Consider the following 20,726-nt stretch of genomic DNA (forward strand, 5'->3'; position numbering starts at 1 on the left):
ATTGTTTCTTTTTTCTTTTTTCTTTTCTTTTTTTTTTTTTTTTAACCATTTTTGGCTTTTGTTTTTTCTTGTTTTTCTAGTTCCTTTAGGTGTAAGGTTAGGTTGTTTATTTGAGATTTTTTTCTTTTTGAGGTAGGCTTATATTGTTATAAACTTCCCCTCTTAGTACAGCTTTTGCTGCATCCCAAAGATTTTGGACCATTGTGTTTTCATTTTTATTTGCCTTCATGTATTTTTTGATTGCCTCTTTGATTTCTTGGTTGACTCATTGTTGAGTAGCATGTTATTTAACTTCCATATATTTGTGTTCTTCCCAGAATTTTGTTGTTGTTGTTGATTTCTACTTTCATAGTGTTGTAGTCAGAAAAGATGCATGCATGGATGGTGCCCTTGGGTGGCTCAGTCAGTTAAGCATTAGCTTCTTGATTACAGCTCAGGTCATGATCTCACGGTTTGTGGATTTGAGCCCCACATTGAGCTCTGCACTGACAGCATAGCATGGAGCCTGCTTGGGATACTCATTCATTCTCTCTCCCTCTCTCTCTCTCTCTCAAAAATAAATAAACATTTAAAAAAATGAAAAAAATGTATGGTATGACTTCAGTCTTTTTGAATTTGCTGAGATTTGTTTTGTGGGCTAATATGTGATCTCTTCTGGAGAATGTTCCATTTGCACTTGAAAAGAATATGTATCCTGCTGTTTTAGGATGGAATGTTCTGAATATATCTATTAGATACATCTGGTCCAGTGTATCATTCAAAGCCACTGTTTCCATGTTGATAATCTGCTTGGATGCTCTGTCCATTGATGTCGGTGGGGTGTGAAAGTCCCCAACCATTATTGTATTACTATTGATTACTTCCTTTATGTTCACTGTTAGCTCCTTTATGTATTTGGGTGCTCTCATGTTGGGTACATAAGAATTTACAATTGTTATATTTTCCTGTTGGATTGTTCCATTTGTGATTATATAGTGTCCTTTTTTGTCCCTTGTTACAGTCTTTTAGTCTTTTTTGTCCGATGTGTAAGTACTGCTGCTCTGGCTTTCTTATCACTTCCATTTGCATACTAAATGCTTTTTCCATCCCTTCACTTTTGTTGTGTGTGTGTCTTTAGGTCTGAAATGAGTCTCTCCTGGGCAGCACAAACATAGGTCTTGCTTTTTTATCCATTCCATCACCCTGTGTCTTTTGATTGGAGCATTTAGTCTGTTTACATTCAAGGTAATTATTTATAGGTATGTACATATTGCCATTTTGTTACTTGTTTTATGGTTGTTTTTGTAGTTCTTCTCAGTTCCTTTCTTGGAAAAGTGGGTCTTAATCTTTGGGTTATGGACACTTTGAGATACCTGATGGAAGCTATAGAATTTCTTTCCAGAAAGATGCATTAACATATTATCAGTTTGCATTCAGTGTCAGAGGCATCTTGGGTTCCCTGAACCTATCCTTGGGTCCCAGGTTAAGAACCCATGATTTAGTAAAGGACAATTAGCTTTGTATATCTCTGTAACCTTTGAAAGCATCACTTTATGACAGTTTATAGGTAATTGACAATACTGAGTTAACAGAAAATGCTAAGTTTTGTACCACACACTTAATAAATATATAGTATTTCTTTGAATTGAAAAAAAAATGTACATTTTTCCACCTAACGTAGCATCCCATTACCTGGAAAAGTCAGTCTTCATTCCTCAGGAATACTAGTTTATGAGGTGTTAACTCTGTATTTCCATAAAATAAACTATACTCAGCATTTTAATCATTAATGTTCTGGAGCCTTTTTGTGCTAGTGAGATTATGAGCATCTCTTTCCCACTCTGTGTTCAGAGATTTCAAACTGGTAGCCATGGTGGGAGTGTTTACAATGTAAAATACCACCAATCAAGGCTTGCTCTCTCCTTTTCCCCCAAACTGATTTTTTAAACATTTACCAGCATGCAACTGATATTAATTACTCATTCGGCAAACATCTTTTGAGTTCCTGTTCGAGACACTGTCCTAGGTGCCAGAGGATACAGCAGGGAATAAAAAACATTTACTTAAGTGAACATCATTTTCTAAATCTTAAATTTGCTAATGAAAATGGGGAAGAATTGGGAGTTCCTTTTAATCAAATCATGGTGAGAGAGTGGAGTCAAAAGCAAATGGATTTCCTTACTGTAAACTCTTCAGACTTTTTTTTTTTTATGTTTATTTTTGAGAGAGAAAAAGAGACAGAGCATGAGCAGGGAAGGGGCAGAGAGAGAGGGAGACACAGAATCTGAAGGAGGATCCAGGCTCTGAGCTGTCAGCACAGAGGCTGATGTGGAGCTTGAATTCACAAACCGTGAGATCATGACCTGAGCTGAAGTCGGCCTCTTAACCGACTGAGCCACCCAGGTGTCCCTTTTCAGACTCGTTTAATGTACTATTGTACATTGTTAATCTCTAGGAAGAGAATATATAGTATTATTTTCAGTGCAAGAAACTCTTTCCCCCCACCCCCCTCCAGAATATATTTAATATCTTTCAGAAATACTATTCTGCTGTCCTGTGGCAGTCGCATCCTAGATGTTAGGAATGAGTGAATGAAGGGCATTTACTTAAAGAGTGTAGGTCAGAGTGTGGCCGGGGCTTCTGAAGACAGGCCTTCCCACCATCTGCTTTATAGGTGGTTCATTTATGGTTTGTGGATTGAATTGTTTATTGATGGTGTCCTGAGTCATTCTGTTGTAATTTCATTTCCAGTAATTAAAGAACATTTTATTTTACGTAGTGGAAAAGCATTGTTCTACTTCTATTGTTAAATTTAGAAAAATTCTTTTCTTCTTGATCTGCAGTTTCTGATTTGGGGACTCCTAATGGTATGTGCAGGTGAATGGCCACCACCTACCCCCTGCTGCTGGATTTCTCCTCAGCAGTGGGCAGTGCTTGCTCTGGAACCTCTGCCTGTACTGGGAGTCTCTGAAACCCTCTTCACCTGCCGCGTCCCCTTCATTAAGCTGTAGTGTTTCTCAGAGTGTGGTTGTTGGATTGTATCACAGTTGCTCGGGGGTTATTAAAACTGTAAGTTCCTGGGTCTCGTCACAGACCTGTTGATTCAGAATCTGTTATAGGGGGAGCCCAAGAATTTGTGACTTGAAGCACATTTATAGGTGATTTTTATTGTTTAATTTCCATGTCGAATTATTTAAATTCCATTTTTGGTAGTTGTATATGTTATTTCATACTGTTATAGGGCTATTGACATTTTGGCTAAGACTTCCACTCTGTGGCACTTTATAGGCACAGCAGGACCTTTAAAATCCTTGGCTCCTACCTACCAAGTGCGTTGTCATCCCCAGAATGCCTTCACACAATCCCAAACACTTCCTTTCTAACACAGGGGGCTAGTGTCCTCCCTAATTAAGCATCACTGCTGTATACTTCTTCTACTATTCGAGAAGTTACTCTTATTAATACGTGTATCTAATTGAAGACCTCACATTACTCGCTAACTCTACACACCTCCTAAATAATACACATTCCTGAGAGCCCTTTAATATCAATCACACCTTTCCATTTACATGCCATTTGTTCAGTATTTGAGTTCTATCTTTTTAAAAATGGCATAAATTAGACATTATTATTACTGCTCTCTACAGTCATCAATGTTTGTTTATATCAACCCAAGATTGCCAAATTACTTTATTTTTGCACCTTTTGGCATTTAGACTGTCTTGAAACTTTTTTTAAAATCTTGAACTATACCTTTAGAAGGATATACTCCATGCCTTTTGGTGGTAAACTCAGTTTTTATCAAAAAATGTATGGGTTTTTTTTTTTGTCCTATTTCTTGAATGATGTTTTTACCTAGGAATGCAGTTCTAAATGACTTAATTACTCTTACCAGAGTATTATTCCGACCTTTATTATTTTTCTGAGAAGTCTAATTGTTGTTCCTTTATAGGAACCTTTCTCTGTCTGATTTTAAAGATCACCTCCTTGCCTTTGGCGGTTTGCAGTTTCATCTGATGTGTCTGGATGTGGATTTCTTTTTTATCCTTCTTGGGACTTTTAGTGTCTCCTGAATATGGCATCCTCTCTTTATTCTGGAAAAATTTCAGCCAATGTCCCTTGAAGTATTGCTGCTTCTCCATTTTTTTCCTGTTCTTTCCTTCTGAAATTTTAATCAAATGTAAGTTAATCTCTCTTTCTTGAGATGAGATTTAATGAGACGGGATGGTTTTAAGATGTCTCTTAATCTCTTTCATGTCTTTTATTTCTTTGGCTTTCTTTCCTGATTCAGGTCAGTCATTTTGTTTACTGATTCTTTCTCTGTGTCTACTCCAATTAGGTTTTTAATTTCAAGGATTATATATATTTTCCCCAGAAATTCTATTAGGTGTTTTTTGTTGTTGTTTTTTTTTTTTTTTTTCCTGTCTGCCTAGTCATTTTTGTTAGCCTCTTATTTCTGGCCTATATATTCAATATTTTATTTCTGTACATTTTTATTTTATTTTTTGAGAGTGGGAGAGGGGAGGGGCAGAGAAAGATAGGGGATCCGAAGCCAGCTCTGTGCTGACAGCGGTTAGCCCAATGCAGGGCTTGAACTCACAAACCATGAGATCATGACCTGAGCCCAAGTCAACCACTCAACCAACTGAGCCACCCAGGTGCCCCAATTTCTGTAAACTTTTAAGGCATACCTAATTGTAATTTTATATTATATATCTGTAAATTCCAAAATTTTAATTTCTTGCAGGTTTAATTCTGTTTTTTATAGCTTTTGCTGCTGTGGTAGTTTGTTTCCTTTTGGTTTGATAATTTTGTTAATTTCCTATTTGGATAATAGTCATATTTAGGAATCTCCTGGGATGTGGGTTGAAGGTATGTTTGACTTCATGCAGAGAATTTGCTTCTCTTTCTGACAGGTGCCTTGCATTACCACCAACCTAGAAACAGCTGAAATTCATTTATTGGCTTGAGGCCCTGGTCCTTGTAAGAAGTGTAAATTTATACTTAACTGAGAACAGGCTTGTAATAATTGTCACTGGACCCCATTCCAGTGAAGTCCTGATTCATATGGTTGTGTTTTTATTTGCTCTCTTCGTCAGTGGCCAGACATGCCCAGCCCCCATACCTACTCATTCACTGAAGGGTGTGGCCTTTCACGGGTATTGCTGGTTTTAAGTAGTGGTCTCAATTCCACCTTTCATCACATCTAATAAAAATCAAAATTCAAGTCTCTATATTTGTTTTTTTTTAATTTTTTTTTAATGTTTATTTATTTTTGAGAGAGACAGAGACAGAGTGCGAGTGGGGAAAGGGCAGAGAGAGAGGGAGACACAGAATCCGAAGCAGGTTCCAGGCTCTGAGCTGTCAGCACAGAGCCCGACTCGGGGCTTGAACTCACAAGCTGTGAGATCATGACCTGAGCTGAGGTCAGTGGCTCAACTGACTGAGCCACCCAGGCGCCCCTCAAGTCTCTATATTTGAAGTTTGAGCTAAGATCATGGTTTTAGCTCTTGCGCACCACTCTATTTTCATTAAATAAACACATTCAACAGATATTTTTGATTAATTACTATTTTCTCTTTGTTTTTGCTGTCTGTGGATTTCTTGTGAGTTTAGCAGTGCATTTAAAAGAGTATTTGGGGGCGCCTGGGTGGCACAGTCGGTTAAGCGTCCGACTTCAGCCAGGTCACCATCTCGCGGTCCATGAGTTCGAGCCCCGTGTCAGGCTCTGGGCTGATGGCTCGGAGCCTGGAGCCTGTTTCCGATTCTGTGTCTCCCTCTCTCTCTGCCCCTCCCCCGTTCATGCTCTGTCTCTCTCTGTCCCAAAAATAAATAAAAAACGTTGAAAAAAAATTTAAAAGAGTATTTGTTGTGGGGCGCTTGGGTAGCTCAGCTGGTTAAGTGTCTGACTCTTGATTTCAGCTCAGGTTATGAACTCATGGTTCCTGAGCTTGAGCCCCATCTTGGGCTCTGAGCTGAGCCTGGAGCCTACTTGGGATTCTCTCTCTCCTTCTCTCTCTACCCTTCCCCCCTGCGCTCTCAAAAGAAAGACTTTACTTGTTGCATCTTATTTGCTTTATCTAGGTATTTGTAATATGAGGGATTCTCATGTCTCAGCTAATGCTGAGCAAAAAATCCAAAAGCAAAAACCTCAGGTAATTTCTATTTACACTGGGGTTTGAGCACCACTGGGCCAGAGATGCTGCTGCTGTTGCTTCTATAATGGGAAGTTGGAATTTGGTTATCTGCACCCTTATGTTTTCCCAAACTCAATGCCACTGTTCAGTTTTAACCGTATTAGTAGTTAAATTGACATTTGTAGTCTGCCATTGAAAAACGTTACTGATACAGAATAAGCCCACTTTGAATTCTGAATTAAACTTTGAAGTATAATTTATTATGTTGCCTTTTATCATGCACAGATTATTTTCCACTACATGCAGTCATTTGCTAAGTGCATTTTTTTTTAAATGTTTATTTTTGAGAGACTGGGAGAGAGCACAAGTGGGGCAGGGGCAGAGAAAGAGGGAGACAGAAGATTGCAAAAGGGGGCTGCGCTGACAGCAGACAGCCAGAGGTAGGGCTTGAACTCCTGGACCATGAGATCATGACCTGAGCTCATGACCTAAGCTGAAGTCGAACACTTAACCAACTAAGCCCTCCAGGCGCCCCTGCTAAGTGCATTTTTCACAAAAAGTTAGCATGATAGTCTCAATCTGGTTTTTTTTTTTTTTTTTTTTTTAATTAGCACCATATAGTCCCAGAAATTTAGATCTTTAAACATCTGGTTTTAAAGGGGCACCTGGGTAGCTCAGTCAGTTGAGCGTCTGACTCTTGATTTCAGCTCGGGTCGTGATCCCAGGGTTGTGGGATTGAGCCCCATGTGTGGCTCCATGTTAAGTGTGGAGCCTGCTTGAGATTCTCTCCTGCTCCTTTCCCATTCATGCTCTGTCACTAAAATAAAACAAAAAATTTTTTTAAAAATCTGGTTTTAAGAAATAAAGAGCGATGTAAGGTGACTCTGGAAAATAGAGGCTATTGTAAAGATAACGTGTGATATGAAACTGGAAAGTTGTCAGGAACTCAAGGCAGCTTTGGAGATCTGTTCCTTTCTCATGGTCTCTTATAATTTTTTTCTGCGCATTTGTTCTATTCTCTGTTCTTTATTAACTATCTCCTCATAGTATCTTTTCTACTTCTTCAAATCTTTACTTTGCCAAAGGTCTTGCTTGCTAAGACCCTGGCATAATTTTATGGCATAGTTTTCACACTGGGTTACATTGTGTAGTGGTACCGTTTCTCAGGATTTCCAAGTTCACACTTTTTAGACCTGTGATGTCTAATATAGTTGTCACTAGCTACACATGGCTATTAAAATGAAAATAATGTGTTGGATCTGTATGCTGTTAACTGTAAAACACTGATGAAAGATACCAGAGAAAACCTAAACAGAGATTGGTGTTCATGGATTGGAAGACTACATAGTAAAGATACCAGTTCTCTCCAAATTGGTTTATAGATTTAATGCAATTCCAAATAATCCCAGCAGGATTAAAAAATATATATACAGACAGGTCGATTCTAAAATGTATAGGGAAAGGCAAAAGACCTTGAATAGCTGAAGCAACTTTGAAAAAGAGGAATCACATAATAATTAATTTTTAAGACTTTTTGTAAAGCTACAGGAATCAAGACTGCGTGTAGTATTAGTAAGGGATAGACACAAGATCAGTGGATCTATATAGAATCCAGAAATACACCCACACAGGTATAGCCAACTGATTTTGACAGAGGTGAAAGGCAGTTCAATGCAGGAAGGATAGTCGTTTCAACAAACAGAACAGTTGGACATATTCCTGCAAAAACAAAAAACCTCGACCTAAGTGTCCCACCTTAAATAAAAATTAAAGTAAAATGTATCAAATCTAAATGTGAAACTTTTTTAGAAGAAAGCATAGGAGAAAATTGGGATTGAGCAAAAAGATTTTTTTGGACATGACACCAAAGCACAATCCATGAAAAAAAATAGTGGATAAATTAGACTTTATAAAAAATATAGACTTTTACTCTCTGTATTAGTTTACTAGGGCTGCCATAACAAAGTACCACAGATTGGGAGGCTCAAACAATTGAAATTTTATTTTCTCGCAGTTGTGGAGACTGGAAATTCAAGATCAAGGTGTTGGTAGAGTTGGCTTCTCCTCAGTCTCTCCATGGATTTCAGGTGGCCACCTTCTTGCTGTTTCTCACATGGTCTTTTCACTGTGCGTGCACATCTCTGGATCCCTTCCTGTTCTTGTAAGAACGCTAGCCCTACTGGATTAGAGCCACCCGTATGGCTTCATTTAACCTGAATTACCTCTTTAAAAGGGCTGTCTCCAAATACAGTTACATTCTAAGGTATTGGGGGTTAGGACTAAAACATACGAATTTTAGGAATGAATGCACACAATTCAGCCATAACACTCTGCAAATGATGCTATTAAGAGAATGAAAAGAACTTGTATCTGGAATGTGTAAAGAACTCTCAAAACTCAACAATACGAAAATAAACATCCCAATTAAAACATAGGAAAAAGATTAGAACACACTTCACCAAAGGATGGCAAGTGAGCACATGAATAGATATTCAACATCATTAGCCATTAGGGAAGTGCAAACTGAAACCACCACGACATGCCATTACACACTTGTTAGAATGGCCAAAATTAAAAGTACAATACCAGTTACTGGCAAGGATGTAGAACAACTGGGGCACTCATAAATTGCTGCTGGAAATGGACAATGGTATGGCTACTTTAGAAAGAGTTTGATAGTTTTTTACAAAGTTAAACATATACCTATCATATGACCCAGTTTCACTCCTGGGTATTTTTGTAACCTGTACTCAAATTTCTAGGAAGCTTGATTCATAGTCACCAAAAACTAAAACTAGCTAGTATGTCCTTTCACTGGTGGTGGATGAATGGTGGTAATATCCATACAATAGAAAACCACTAAAAAATGAGAAGGAATGAACTAACAGTACATGCAGCCACTTGGTGAAAGAAGACAGTTTCAAAAAGTGACATGATGATGGGCGCCTGGGTGGTTCAGTCGGTTAAGTGTCTGACTTTGGCTCATGGTTCGTGAGTTTGAGGCCTGCGTCGGGTTCTGTGCTGGCAGCTCAGAGCCTGGAGCCTGCTTCAGATTCTGTGTCTCCCTCTCTCTCTGCCCCTCCCCTGCCCATGCTCTGCATATCTCTCAAAAATAAATAAACATTAAAACTTTTTTTAAAAAGTTACATAATGAATGTTTAAATTTATATGAAATTCTTGAAAAGACAGAACTGTAGTGGCAAAGATCCAGTCAGTGGTTGCCAAGGGTTGGGGGAGGCAAGAATATAACTTCCAAGGGAGTTTTTGCAGTAATGGAACTTTTTTGCTTCTGGCTGGTGATGATGGTTATACAAGTCTATACATGTGTTGAAACTACTAGAACTATGTTTTTTAAAGTTGATTTTTTCCAGTTATAAGCTAAATAAATCCTGGGGATGTAATCTACAGCATGTACTACAGTGATCACAGTTCTGTATTGTATATTTGGAAGATGGTGAGAGAATCGTTCTTAAAAGGTCTCATCACAAGAAAAAAGAACTTTTAAGTGTGTGTGGTGGTAGATGTTAACTAAATTTATTGTGGTAACCAGTTTGCGGTATGTACATATATCAAGTTATGTTGTACACCTGAAACTAATACATTTTAAATGTAGTAATGCCTCAGAAAATTAAAACTCCCAAATATAAATATTTTACTGCATGCACAAATATATAAAATTCAGTTTTTCAGTGGTACTAGACATATTTTAGTTGATCGATAACTACATGTGGCAGTCTATTTATTGCACGATGCAGATACAGAACATTTCCATCAATGCAGAAAGTCCTGTTGGACAACGCTGTTGTAGAGTGAGAGTCAGCCAGTTTTTCCTGTAAACAACCCAATAGTAGGTCTTTCAGGTACTTCATATGGTCTCCTTCTCAACTACTCAACTCTACCATTGTATTGTGAAAGCAGCCATGGACGGTACTTAAATGCACATGGCTGTGTTCTAGAAAAACTTTATAAAAATGGACCTGTTTCAAATCAAGAAACAGACTCTTAACTACAGAGAACAAATAGGTGGTTACCAGAGGTGAGGTGAATGGAGGGGATGGGTGAAATAGGTGAAGGGGATTAAGAGTACACTTCATCATAATGAGCACTGAGTAATGTACAGAACTGCTGAATCACCGTATTGTGCACCTGAAACTAATAGAACACTGGAATTAAAAAAACAAAACGGATATGTTTGCTGACCCCTATGTTAGAGAATCTGGCCTATATCCTTTCTTCATGTCAGCTCAGGGTTTACTGGTGGAGTGACCTTGTGTTTTACCATTCAAATTAAATAAAAATTTAAGTATCATTTTGAGAATGAAAGTGGGCACTATTAAGAATTCTGTTAGGACTTAGGCATAAACTAGGAGTGTCCTAAGCAAACCAGGGACTGAGATCACTCTGGCTATCAGTCTTCTAGTGTATTTAGTTGCCCTTGTGGTAGGCTCACACTCGTTCAAGTAACTGGAAAAGCAGTCAAAACTATTCCTTCAGCAGGGACTGTGGGTTAGCCATCTCCCTCTGTAAGGGAGTATTTATATGGGAGGTACCCTGAGGCTTGGCCCTCCATTTACACTCAAAATAGCCCGTGTTTTCTGTCCCAGTGCCCTTGCTCATGCTTTTCTTTCTATGCCCTCTTTCCCATCCCTCTTCTGTGTTTGTTGTTATCCAGCCCATCTTGCAAACCTCTGATTAAATGGTAATCTCCTTCATAAAGCCATCCCTGTAACACCCCTTTCAGACTTAGAAGTTGGTATTTATTTTATGAAACTCATGGCACAGTGCCTTATACCATGTCTCCAGACCTGGTGGGACGTCAGAAGCACCTCAGTAGCTTTGAGTACAGATTTATGGTTCCTGTCTTAAATCTGTTGATTGAAAACCGCTGGTGGTGTTTTGTTGTTGTTGTTGTTGTAGCTAGTTTAGTATATGGGATCTGTTAATTTAGACTTAAATTATTGGATGTAAACATTGACCTTTGTAAGGAACGTTAGAAATAGCCTTTTTTCACTTTCTTGTTTTTATTTTTTTTTAATTTTTTTTTTTAACGTTTATTTATTTTTGAGACAGAGAGAGACAGAGCATGAACGGGGGAGGGTCAGAGAGAGAGGGAGACACAGAATCTGAAACAGGCTCCAGGCTCTGAGAGGTCAGCACAGAGCCTGACGCGGGGCTCGAACTTACAGACTGCGAGATCATGACCTGAGCCGAAGTCGGATGCTCAACCGACTGAGCCACCCAGGCGCCCCATTCACTTTCTTGTTTTTAAATTGCAGGAACAGAATTGGGAAGAAGACACAGGGAAATCACTTGCTCAGATCCCATTGCTAGTTACTGGCAGGACTAAACTTCACATATCTTCACTCCCATTTCTGAGCCTTTCTTCTTCATATTCATGTCAGACAAACCTTTCTAAGGTATAAGCTTTGAATACCTGGAAGTGCTTGGTCATAGTCGATGGTCAGATTATTTTATTGGTAGTGATGGTCTCTAACTCACTTTATATAGTATGTAGCATACTTTTTGCTTCTTAACGATTGCTTCTGGATTATGTTGTTTACTCCCACTCTCACACTCAAGGGATATTTTTCTGATAGTTGGAGATGGTGCAGTAGTCAGCGTGAAATTATCTCAGAAAAATCCTTTCCCAAATTCCATCATGAATGGCCTCTAAAAGGCTGACTGAACCAAGCTGACTTCTGGGATACCTTTGAATCATAACAGTTTGCAAAATCCCCTCTAAACTGAGACCAGTTCTAGATCTGTAGGACTTCCTAACCAGGCCCACTCCCATTTGAGAAAGGTTACCCAGGATCTTTGGGAGTATGTGTGTTTGGGATGTCCAAGCCAGAATAGAGATAGGGAAAAAGGCATGGGGGAAGTGATGATGACCTAAGCTGAGCGTTAAAGGATTATCTAGGAGTTAGGCCCAGGAAGGAGTTGGGGCAAGCATTCGTCTCGGCAGTATGTTCCAAAGGGCAAACGTGTGGATAGCATTGGGGAATGGCAAGTTGTTTAGTTTGGCTGCAACACAAAAGTGCAAATTAGGAAGTGACGGGGGCAATATAGTAGAGAGTTTTATAATTAAAATGCTATATTTCTCAACTAGATATACGCACGCAAAAGAATGAAATTGGAGTTCTCCTGGACGCCATGCCAAAATTCACTCACAATGGATCATAGATCTAAATGGAAGAGCTAAAATTCTAAGATGCTTAGAAGAAAAGATAAGAAAAAATTTTTGGGACCTTGGGCTAGACATTAGTTTTTTAGCTATAACACCAAAAGCACAAGCAACAAAAAATAAATTTAAAAACTTGATCAAAACTAAAACCTTTTGTGCTTCAAAGAACACCATCAAGAAAATCAAGACAATCCACAGGTTGGGATTAAATATTTGCAAATCATGTAACTGATAAGAGACTTACATCACAATCTATAAAGAATTCTAGGTCAGTAATAAAAAGACAACACAAAAATGGGCAAAAGTTGAATATGACATTTCTCCAAAGAAAATATTCAGATGGCCAGTGAGCATAAAAAGATGCTCAACATCATTAGTCATTAGTGAACTGCAACTCAGACCACAATGAGATACTACTTCACACCCACTAGGACAGCTGAAATAAAAACCGTAACAACAAATGTTGGCAAGGATGTGGAGATATGGAACCCTTGTGTATTGCTGGTGACAATATAAAATGGTGCTGCCACTTTGGAGAAACGTTTGACAGTCCTTCAAAAAGCTAAACATAGAGTTGCCATGTGATTCGGCACTTCCCCTCCTAGGTCTGTCTGTACCCAAGAGAATTAGAAACAAAAATGTGTACGCTAACATTCATAGAAGCATTATTCATAATAGCCCCAAAGTGGAAACAGCCTAAATATCCTTCAGCTGACAAATCGATAAATAAATTGTGGTACTTCCATACAGTGGAGTATATTCAGTAACGGAAGGAATCATGCACTGATACACCATACATCATGAGTGAACCGGAAAATGTTATGCTCAGTGAAAGAAGCCAGTCACAAAGGACCACATTTTGTATAATCCTATTTTTATGAACTATCCAGAGTAGTCAACTCCATAGAGGTAGAAAGTAGACCAGTAGCTGTCAGGAACTGGGAGGAGGAGGAATAGGGAGTGACTGCTAATTGATTGGTGTAGGGTTTCTTTTTGGGGTGATGAGAAGTTCCAAAGTTAGAAAGCAATGATGGTTATGAAACTGTGAATGTACTTAAAACCACTGAATTGTATGCACTGAAAGGGTAAACTTTATGGTATGTGAATTATATCTCAATAAAAGCTGTTATGAAAAGTGTTGTAATTAGTGAAAAATTTAAATTCTCTTGACAAGGAATTTGAGATTTGTCTTTATAAAAAGGGTTCCTTCCTTCCTTCCTTCCTTCCTTCCTTCCTTCCTTCCTTCCCTTCCTTCCCTTCCTTCCCTTCCTTTCCTTCCTTTCCTTCCTTTTGCACAGGAGTTGGGTAGAAGCAAAGAGAATCCCAAGTGCAGAGCCCTGTGCAGGGCTAGATCTCACCAACCACAAGATCATGACCTCAGCCCAAAGCAAGAGTCAGATGCTTAACTGACTGAGCCACCTAGGTGCCCCTTGAATTTTGTCTTTAAAGCAATGGTGTGTATTCCTGAAGAGTTTTCCATTCAAGAACAACATGATCTGAATATCACTTTCAAAATAAGTGAAGAATGGTGGGCAAGCCAGTGATGTGGCAGACAACTCCTAGGTCTAGATGCTAAGAATATTTATCCTCAGTTTTCTGCCCTGAGCAAGTCTGAAATTTTCACATTATTGATACTGAATTAAACAATTTTTAACTTTAGGGGTGCCTGAATGGCTCATTCAGTTGAACGTCTGACTCATGATTTGGCTCAGGCCATGATCCCATGGTTTGTGGGTTTCAGCCCTGCATCAGGCTCTGTGCTGACAGTGCAGCACCTGCTTGGAATTTTCTCTCTCCCTCTCTCTCTGCCCCTTCCCCATTTGTACTTTCTCTCTCTCTCTCAATATAAGTAAGTAAAACTTAAAAAAAATTTTTTTTAACTTTGTACATGGCAATATTTTATAATATTTACCTTGTTCTCATTTTCTTCCTAATAAATTGCTCTGGGTGATTGCAAAAAGATTAGTAGTTGCAGAGTATAAGAGATACTATTACTTTTTATATTTAACTCCGTATATAATCTTGACCATTGTAAATTTAGAGACAGCAAAACATGATTTAGCTAGAAGACCAAGAATTTTTTTTTTTTTTTTTTTTGAGAGAGAGAGCAAGCAAGCGAGCGCAGGAGCTCGAATGCAAGCAGGGGAGGGACAGGGAGAGAGAGAGAATCTTATGCTGGCTCCATGCAGGGTGTGGAGCTCGATCCACATGGGGCTCAATCTCAGGACCCTGAGATCAAAGAATCTGACACTTGCTTAATCAACTGAGCTTACCCAGGAACCCCAAAACCAAGATTCTTGATGAATCATAATGCTTTAAAGACTTTTTGTTAATAAATGTCTGTCTGCTGCATTTTGATGGAGAAAAGCTCAGAAATTCAACTTGTCTGGGTTTTTTGTTGTAATTTTTCTTTTTGTGAATTACCTTAGTTCTGTCAAATAAAGTTACGTACTGGAAAATATTTCAGAAGGTAAAAAAAAAAGTAGTAATCATTAGGTGTCTTCTGTTTTTTTGTTCATTCTAAAGAATCATAATTTTAAGGACTCGTTTGTTATCCTTAAAATTCTGGAATGATTTAAATTTTGAAAAATTATATCTGAAGTCACGCCTGTAGTAAACATTGACTTCAGTCTGATAAGTGCTACTGATAGTTTGCTGTCCCAGTTTCTCTGTTAAATATGTGCTGGTGTTAACTATTAGTAAATCTGTTTTTAGAAGAGAGTGGTACATTGTGTACAGTAGCCATTTTGGACACTCTCTGTAACTTGTGTTGTCAGTAGACATTGTGCCCTCTTGTGGTCAATTAGGAACAAAATTTCAGCTATAAAAAATCATCCTGGCTTTCTGTGAGTTCATATTCTCTCTGCTCTTCTGTAATGGAATCACCCATACTCTGATTTTCTTTCTTTCTTTCTTCCTTCCTTCCTTTCTTTCTTTCTTTCTTTCTTTCTTTCTTTCTTTCTTTTTTTAAATGTTTATTTATTTTTGAGAGAGAGAGAGAGAGACAGAGACAGAGCATGAATGAGGGAGGGGCAGAGAGAGAGGAAGACCACAGAATCCAAGGCAGGCTCCAGGCTCAGAGCGAGCCCGGTGTGGGGCTCAAACTCATGAACCGTGAGATCATGACCTGAGCTGAAGTCGAACGCTTAACCAGTTGAGCCACCCATGCGCCCCTGAACTTCTTTGGGTGAACAGAAAATAAAACCATGGCAGGATTTTTAAATGGAGAATTGAGAAGTGGGGAGAGTAGCATCTTGTCTTAGTTTATTTGGAGAAGTGCTAGCAAAGATGGGGGTTAGAGGACAGAGTGTCTAGGGGGAGCCTGACAGGGCAGGTTCATGAAGTGTGAGGAGAAAAAGCAAGTAGTTGTGATAATGTTTGAGAAGATTTATGAGTCCTGTTTCTGTGATATACCTGAGTATTGTACAGGTACACTTTGCTGGCCCTTCACAAAATGCTCCCAGAATGGTGTTCTGATTTTATTTCTGTTTCAGTGTGTGTGTGTGTGTGTGTGTGTGTATCTTCTCATTCAAGAGAAGGGAATGAGCACTTATCTAGCACTATATTGAAATGTCTATCTCATTTAACAGAAACTAAGTTTAGTTTGAAGTAACTGTTCAAATCTGTTTCGTACTGCTTATAAGTTGGCCATGGTAAGTGTTCATTGGTTATGGGAATTTTTTCAGAAGGAATGAATTTTCCCTACAAATTTCAGTTAAAATTTTTTCTTAATTTATATGGGGAGATCTCTCTTTTATAAAAATATTTATTTAAGTAATCTCTGCAGTCTTCGTGGGGCTCAGATTCATAACGCTAAGATCAAGAGTCACATGCCCTTCCAATTCAGCCAGCCAGGCACCCCAGTAGGGGGAGATCTTTTTAATATCTTTGAGTTAAAAGGTTAAATTTTATATTTCAGCAATGGCTGTGCCCCATATCTACCTTCCTAGATTATCATCTGACCTTTTTAATGCCCCAGTATTCTTAGAAGGGTTCTATTGTTAATGCTGCTATCATTGCTTGTAGATGATTCACTGATCTTCACCAATCCATTAATAAGAAAGTGTTGTGGGGCGCTTTGCTGGCTCAGTTGGCAGAGTGTGTGATTCTTGATCTTTGAGGTTGTGAGCTCAAGGCCCACATTGGGTGTATAGATTAGTTAAAAATAAATAAAATTAAAAAAAAAATATGAGCGTGTTGCAGTTCAGCTCACAGGACTGTATCTTTCTGTGATCAGTGAATTGTGTGTATTGATCTTCATTGGCTGATATGAAAGTTAAGTTTCAGTGAGCAGTTTTATGTAACAGTTGTAACAGTTGCAAGTATTTTGAAAGTTCTGATCAAATTATAAAACATTTTAAGTTGACAAAGAATTACTGCCATTTGCATATAAATTGAAAAGACAGCTTCAGCTTATTACATAATTACAGTTGTAAATACCAGCAATTTAATGTTATTGATTGGTCTCTTAAATAATTTTTATTTTTAATATATGGCTCATGAAATATATTTGATTTGTACTGAACTGCACTGAATTGATTGTACCATCAGCTGTGTTTAAACAGATGCGCAGGGGGGGCTGTTTTTATATTTATATTATTATATACTTATAAATTATTAGCTTTTCATATTCTCAGATTTTTAAGATTAAAAGTTTAAGGCTAGTTAATCAATTCAAAAATTTTAAATGGACTTAGAATGAATGGCAATAAAGTGTAATGCTTAAAAGTTCAGACTCTGAAATCAGTCTTCTTGGATTAGAATCATTACTGTTGCTTACTAGCAATATGGCCTCGGCAAGTTCTTTAACTTGTCTGTGCTTCAGTTTTGTCATCTGCAAAGTGGATATAATATTAGTACCTACCTCATAAGATTGTTGTGAGGATAAATGAATTAAGAAAAAATACTTAGGACAGTGCCTGGCACATCCTGAAGTCTCTGTATGTGTTAACTATTATTATCACTGTTATTAAATTTACACTTGAATTAATGTTGGCATTCATTGTAAAGAATATATTATTTGCTTTGTAAATATAAACCCCTTTTACAGTTCTTGCATTAAAAATTATTTCTGTATAACTGAAAATAAACAGTAAACTAAAATGACATTTATAAAGTTTTTCATCAAAACTTTTTTTTATAGTTATTTTTTCTTCTCTTTTAGGCACGGAATGTTAACACTGGTGAATTGGCAGCAATTAAAGTAATAAAACTGGAACCAGGTAAACTGAAATTTGATGTTTCTTATTGCTGTAAGCCACTGCATATCTTTAAGGCTGATTTTAATGATGTTTGGTCAGCATTTTCTGATTTTTCCTAACATCTTCTGGGAAATAGAACTGGGGTCTACTCTTTCCTCCTCCTCTTTGAGTTCTGTAGACACCTGACTCAGTTCTTCTTGAAAAAATAACTCATAATGGGGGGAGGAGGAGAACTCCTGAAGAGACTGTTCCTTCTAACTCAGTTGAGCCAACTTGTCACCAGTCTCTAGTGCTGTTTTTCTAGGTTAGCACTGTCCTGTACTGAGAGGGCACTGTGATGCCAGGGGGAAAACACTGAACTGAGATTGGAGTGCCTGTAGTCCAGTTCTTTCTGTCCCACACTCTTGCTGTGTGAACTTGGGCAGGTAGCTTCTCTGGGTCTCCTCTGTTTTCTCAGTAGACCTAACCCTCCCATTTTATGAGTCATTAATATTGTAATACTAGGTTACCTTCCAACTTGAGCAGCTTATTGTAGAGCCCCTAGATGACTCTGCTTTTTTTTTTTCTGCTTCAGCTATATTTTCTCTCTGAAATCCCCTACCCTTTACAAAACCCATGTCGTTATGAGCTAACTACATACCCTTGTTTATCCTCTCTTAAAAGTCCTTTTTCGGGGCGCCTGGGTGGTTCAGTTGGTTGTGCGTCTGACTTTGGCTCACGTCATGATCTCGCGGTTCGTGCTCTGGTGCTGACGGCTCAGAGCCTGGAGCCTGCTTCAGATTCTGTGTCCCCGTCTCTCTGCCCCACCCCTGCTTGTGCTTTGTCTCTCTCTGTCTTTCAAAAATGAATCAACATTCATTAAAAAAAATTTTTTTTAAATCCTTCCTCTTTTTTCCTCTTTTCTATCATAAACAAGTAGTTGTGCTAAGTGTCTAGACTGAGTTCCACGGTGATGGTACTGCCTTTCTGATGGCTTCCTTCACAACAAATTGATAATACATGAATTTGGTAAAAACAAGTTTTATTCCTGGTGTGAGCAGAAATCCATTTGGTAGTTTTTTTGTTTCTGTTTTTGTTGTTTTAAGGAGGGCACTTTTTTTTGAAAAGTCCAGATAGTAAAGTATTTTAGGCTTTGTGGACCATATGTGGTCTCTGCATACAGTTACCCCTCTTTCCTCCCTCTCTGTCTCCTTTCTCCCCCTAAAATGTAAAAACCATTCTTAGCCATTCTTAGCAAACCAGGCCACCTGCAGCTGTAGTTTTCCTGCCCTTGATTTAGATCATCAGTAGACTTTTTAGAAGTGCCATTAAGATGAAATTTAAGGATGTGTTGATGGACTGTGATCAAACCACACTTAAATATAATGAATGAAAAAATACTTTCTCAGTTACACATATTTACAGATTTTGTATAGTCTAATTAATACTCTAACATACAAGATAGTTTTTTCTTTGAATCTCCTCTGTTTTTAGGGGATATTTAAAGTTGGTGAAATCTGAGGTTAAAAAAAAAAAAAAGTGAAGATTTGGCATTTGAAGCAGGGTCTTCATTTGTAATCAGTAAGGAGTGGCTCTGTTATTTGATGAAATCGTCTCTAATTAGAAGCAGTTTGTACATACATCATTCCTTCCAATCAGTTTAGTGTCTCCTGTTTCAGGTCTTCCTGCCTCTGCTCTAAGAGCACTTAACCACGTCTGTATTGTCATTCTAGAAATGCCTTTCTTTGTTCCAAGGCTTTTGGTCAAGTTTGTGTCCATAGCACTGAACTTAGTGTCTGGTACACGGTACCTGTTCAGTACCTCTTAAAACTTCCTTTAAAAAATTAGGAACTTGAAAAATCTTTCTGTTCATCAAGTCCTTTGTTTTCTGATTAATGCAATATTTCTGTTGTTACGATGTGAATCTTAAACTGTCATGCATATGTTGATCATTGTTTTAAAAGTAGAAAATACAATTAAATAAAAAGAAGAAAAATCATTCATGTTCTATCCAGAGATAACAGGGTTATTATCATTTATATGTTACTACATATACCCTTTAGTTTACTTAACATTGGATTCCCTACCTAGATCTTCATAGAAGCCACCTGACTTTGAATACTTTAATTTCACATATCACTTGTTGGTGAGCTTGAAATATATGGCCCGGTGTTTAAAAACACAGGTCTAAAGCCAGGCTACTTTGATTGTAGTCCTGGCTTTACCACATTGCTTAAGCTTTCTGGTTCTGTTTCTTGATCTCTAAAATGGAACTAATAACAGTAGCTTCCTCTTAAGGTTGTTGTAGGGATTAAATGAGCTAATATATCTAAAGCACTTAAAACAGTGTCTGGAACAAAGTACCGTAGTACCTTCTATAGTAAGTAGCTGTTATTACTACTAACAGTACTCCAGTTCTCGAGATATGACTAACCATATTCCATCTATACCCACCACCCTCCTTCTCCCATTCGTAATTTTGAATGAGACCCCAAATATCAAATCATTAATATTTCAGCATGTATGGCTAAAGGATAAGAAGTCAAAGTATAACCACAAACAGGAACCCTTACAAGAACGTAAAATGGTGCATCTACTTTGGAAAAACAGTTTGGCGTTTTTCTTAAAAAGTTAAACATTAATTTGCCAAATGACCCAGCAGTTCTTCTCTTGTGCATCTGCCTGCACGGCTTTCACATACAAGTTCATAATAGCATTATTCACAGTAGCCTGAAGTTGGAAAGAACTGCCCATCAGCTGGTAAATGAAGAGACTAAATATGTCTATAAAGTGAAATATTATTCAGCAATAAAAACAAACTGCTGATGGATGCAATGACATAAATGAACCTAAAAACTAAGTGGAAGGACCCAGACACGAGAGACCACACAGTGTATGATTCCTCCTATGTGAAATGTTCAGAAGAGGCAAATCTGTAGTCAGAAAGTGGATTAGTGGGCTGGTGTGTTTGTGTGTGTGTGTGTGTGTGTGTGTGTGTGTGTGTGTGTGTGGACTAACAGTTAATGGACATGAGGAATCTTATTGGGGTAATACTCTAAACTGGTTTACAGTAATGGTTGTACACCTTGGTAGATTACTAAAAAAACTATTAAATTGTACTCTTGATATGGATGAATTACATGATTTTAAAATATGCCTCAGTAAAGTGATCAAAATATATAACCACAATACCATTGCTGTCTTTCAACAACTTTAATAAGTTTCCTAATAACAAATAAGTCCCAC

General features: G+C 38.0%; 1 protein-coding gene across 5 annotated transcripts in view; it reads left to right on the top strand.

Moving 5' to 3' along the window:
* Positions 1–20,726, top strand: part of MAP4K3 (mitogen-activated protein kinase kinase kinase kinase 3) — a 207,365-nt gene that overhangs the window by 49,366 nt on the left and 137,273 nt on the right. For all 5 annotated transcript variants that reach the window (XR_007462406.1, XR_007462407.1, XR_007462408.1 and 2 more), the window contains exon 2: positions 17,465–17,522. Coding sequence is in view for 1 of the 5 variants with exons in the window: in XM_049652249.1 (XP_049508206.1) it covers positions 17,465–17,522 (58 nt within the window). In the remaining 4 variants the exon portion in view is untranslated. The remainder of the gene's footprint in view (positions 1–17,464; positions 17,523–20,726) is intronic.

This window comes from Panthera uncia (genome assembly GCF_023721935.1).
Source record: "Panthera uncia isolate 11264 chromosome A3 unlocalized genomic scaffold, Puncia_PCG_1.0 HiC_scaffold_12, whole genome shotgun sequence".
Classification (NCBI taxonomy): domain Eukaryota; kingdom Metazoa; phylum Chordata; class Mammalia; order Carnivora; family Felidae; genus Panthera; species Panthera uncia.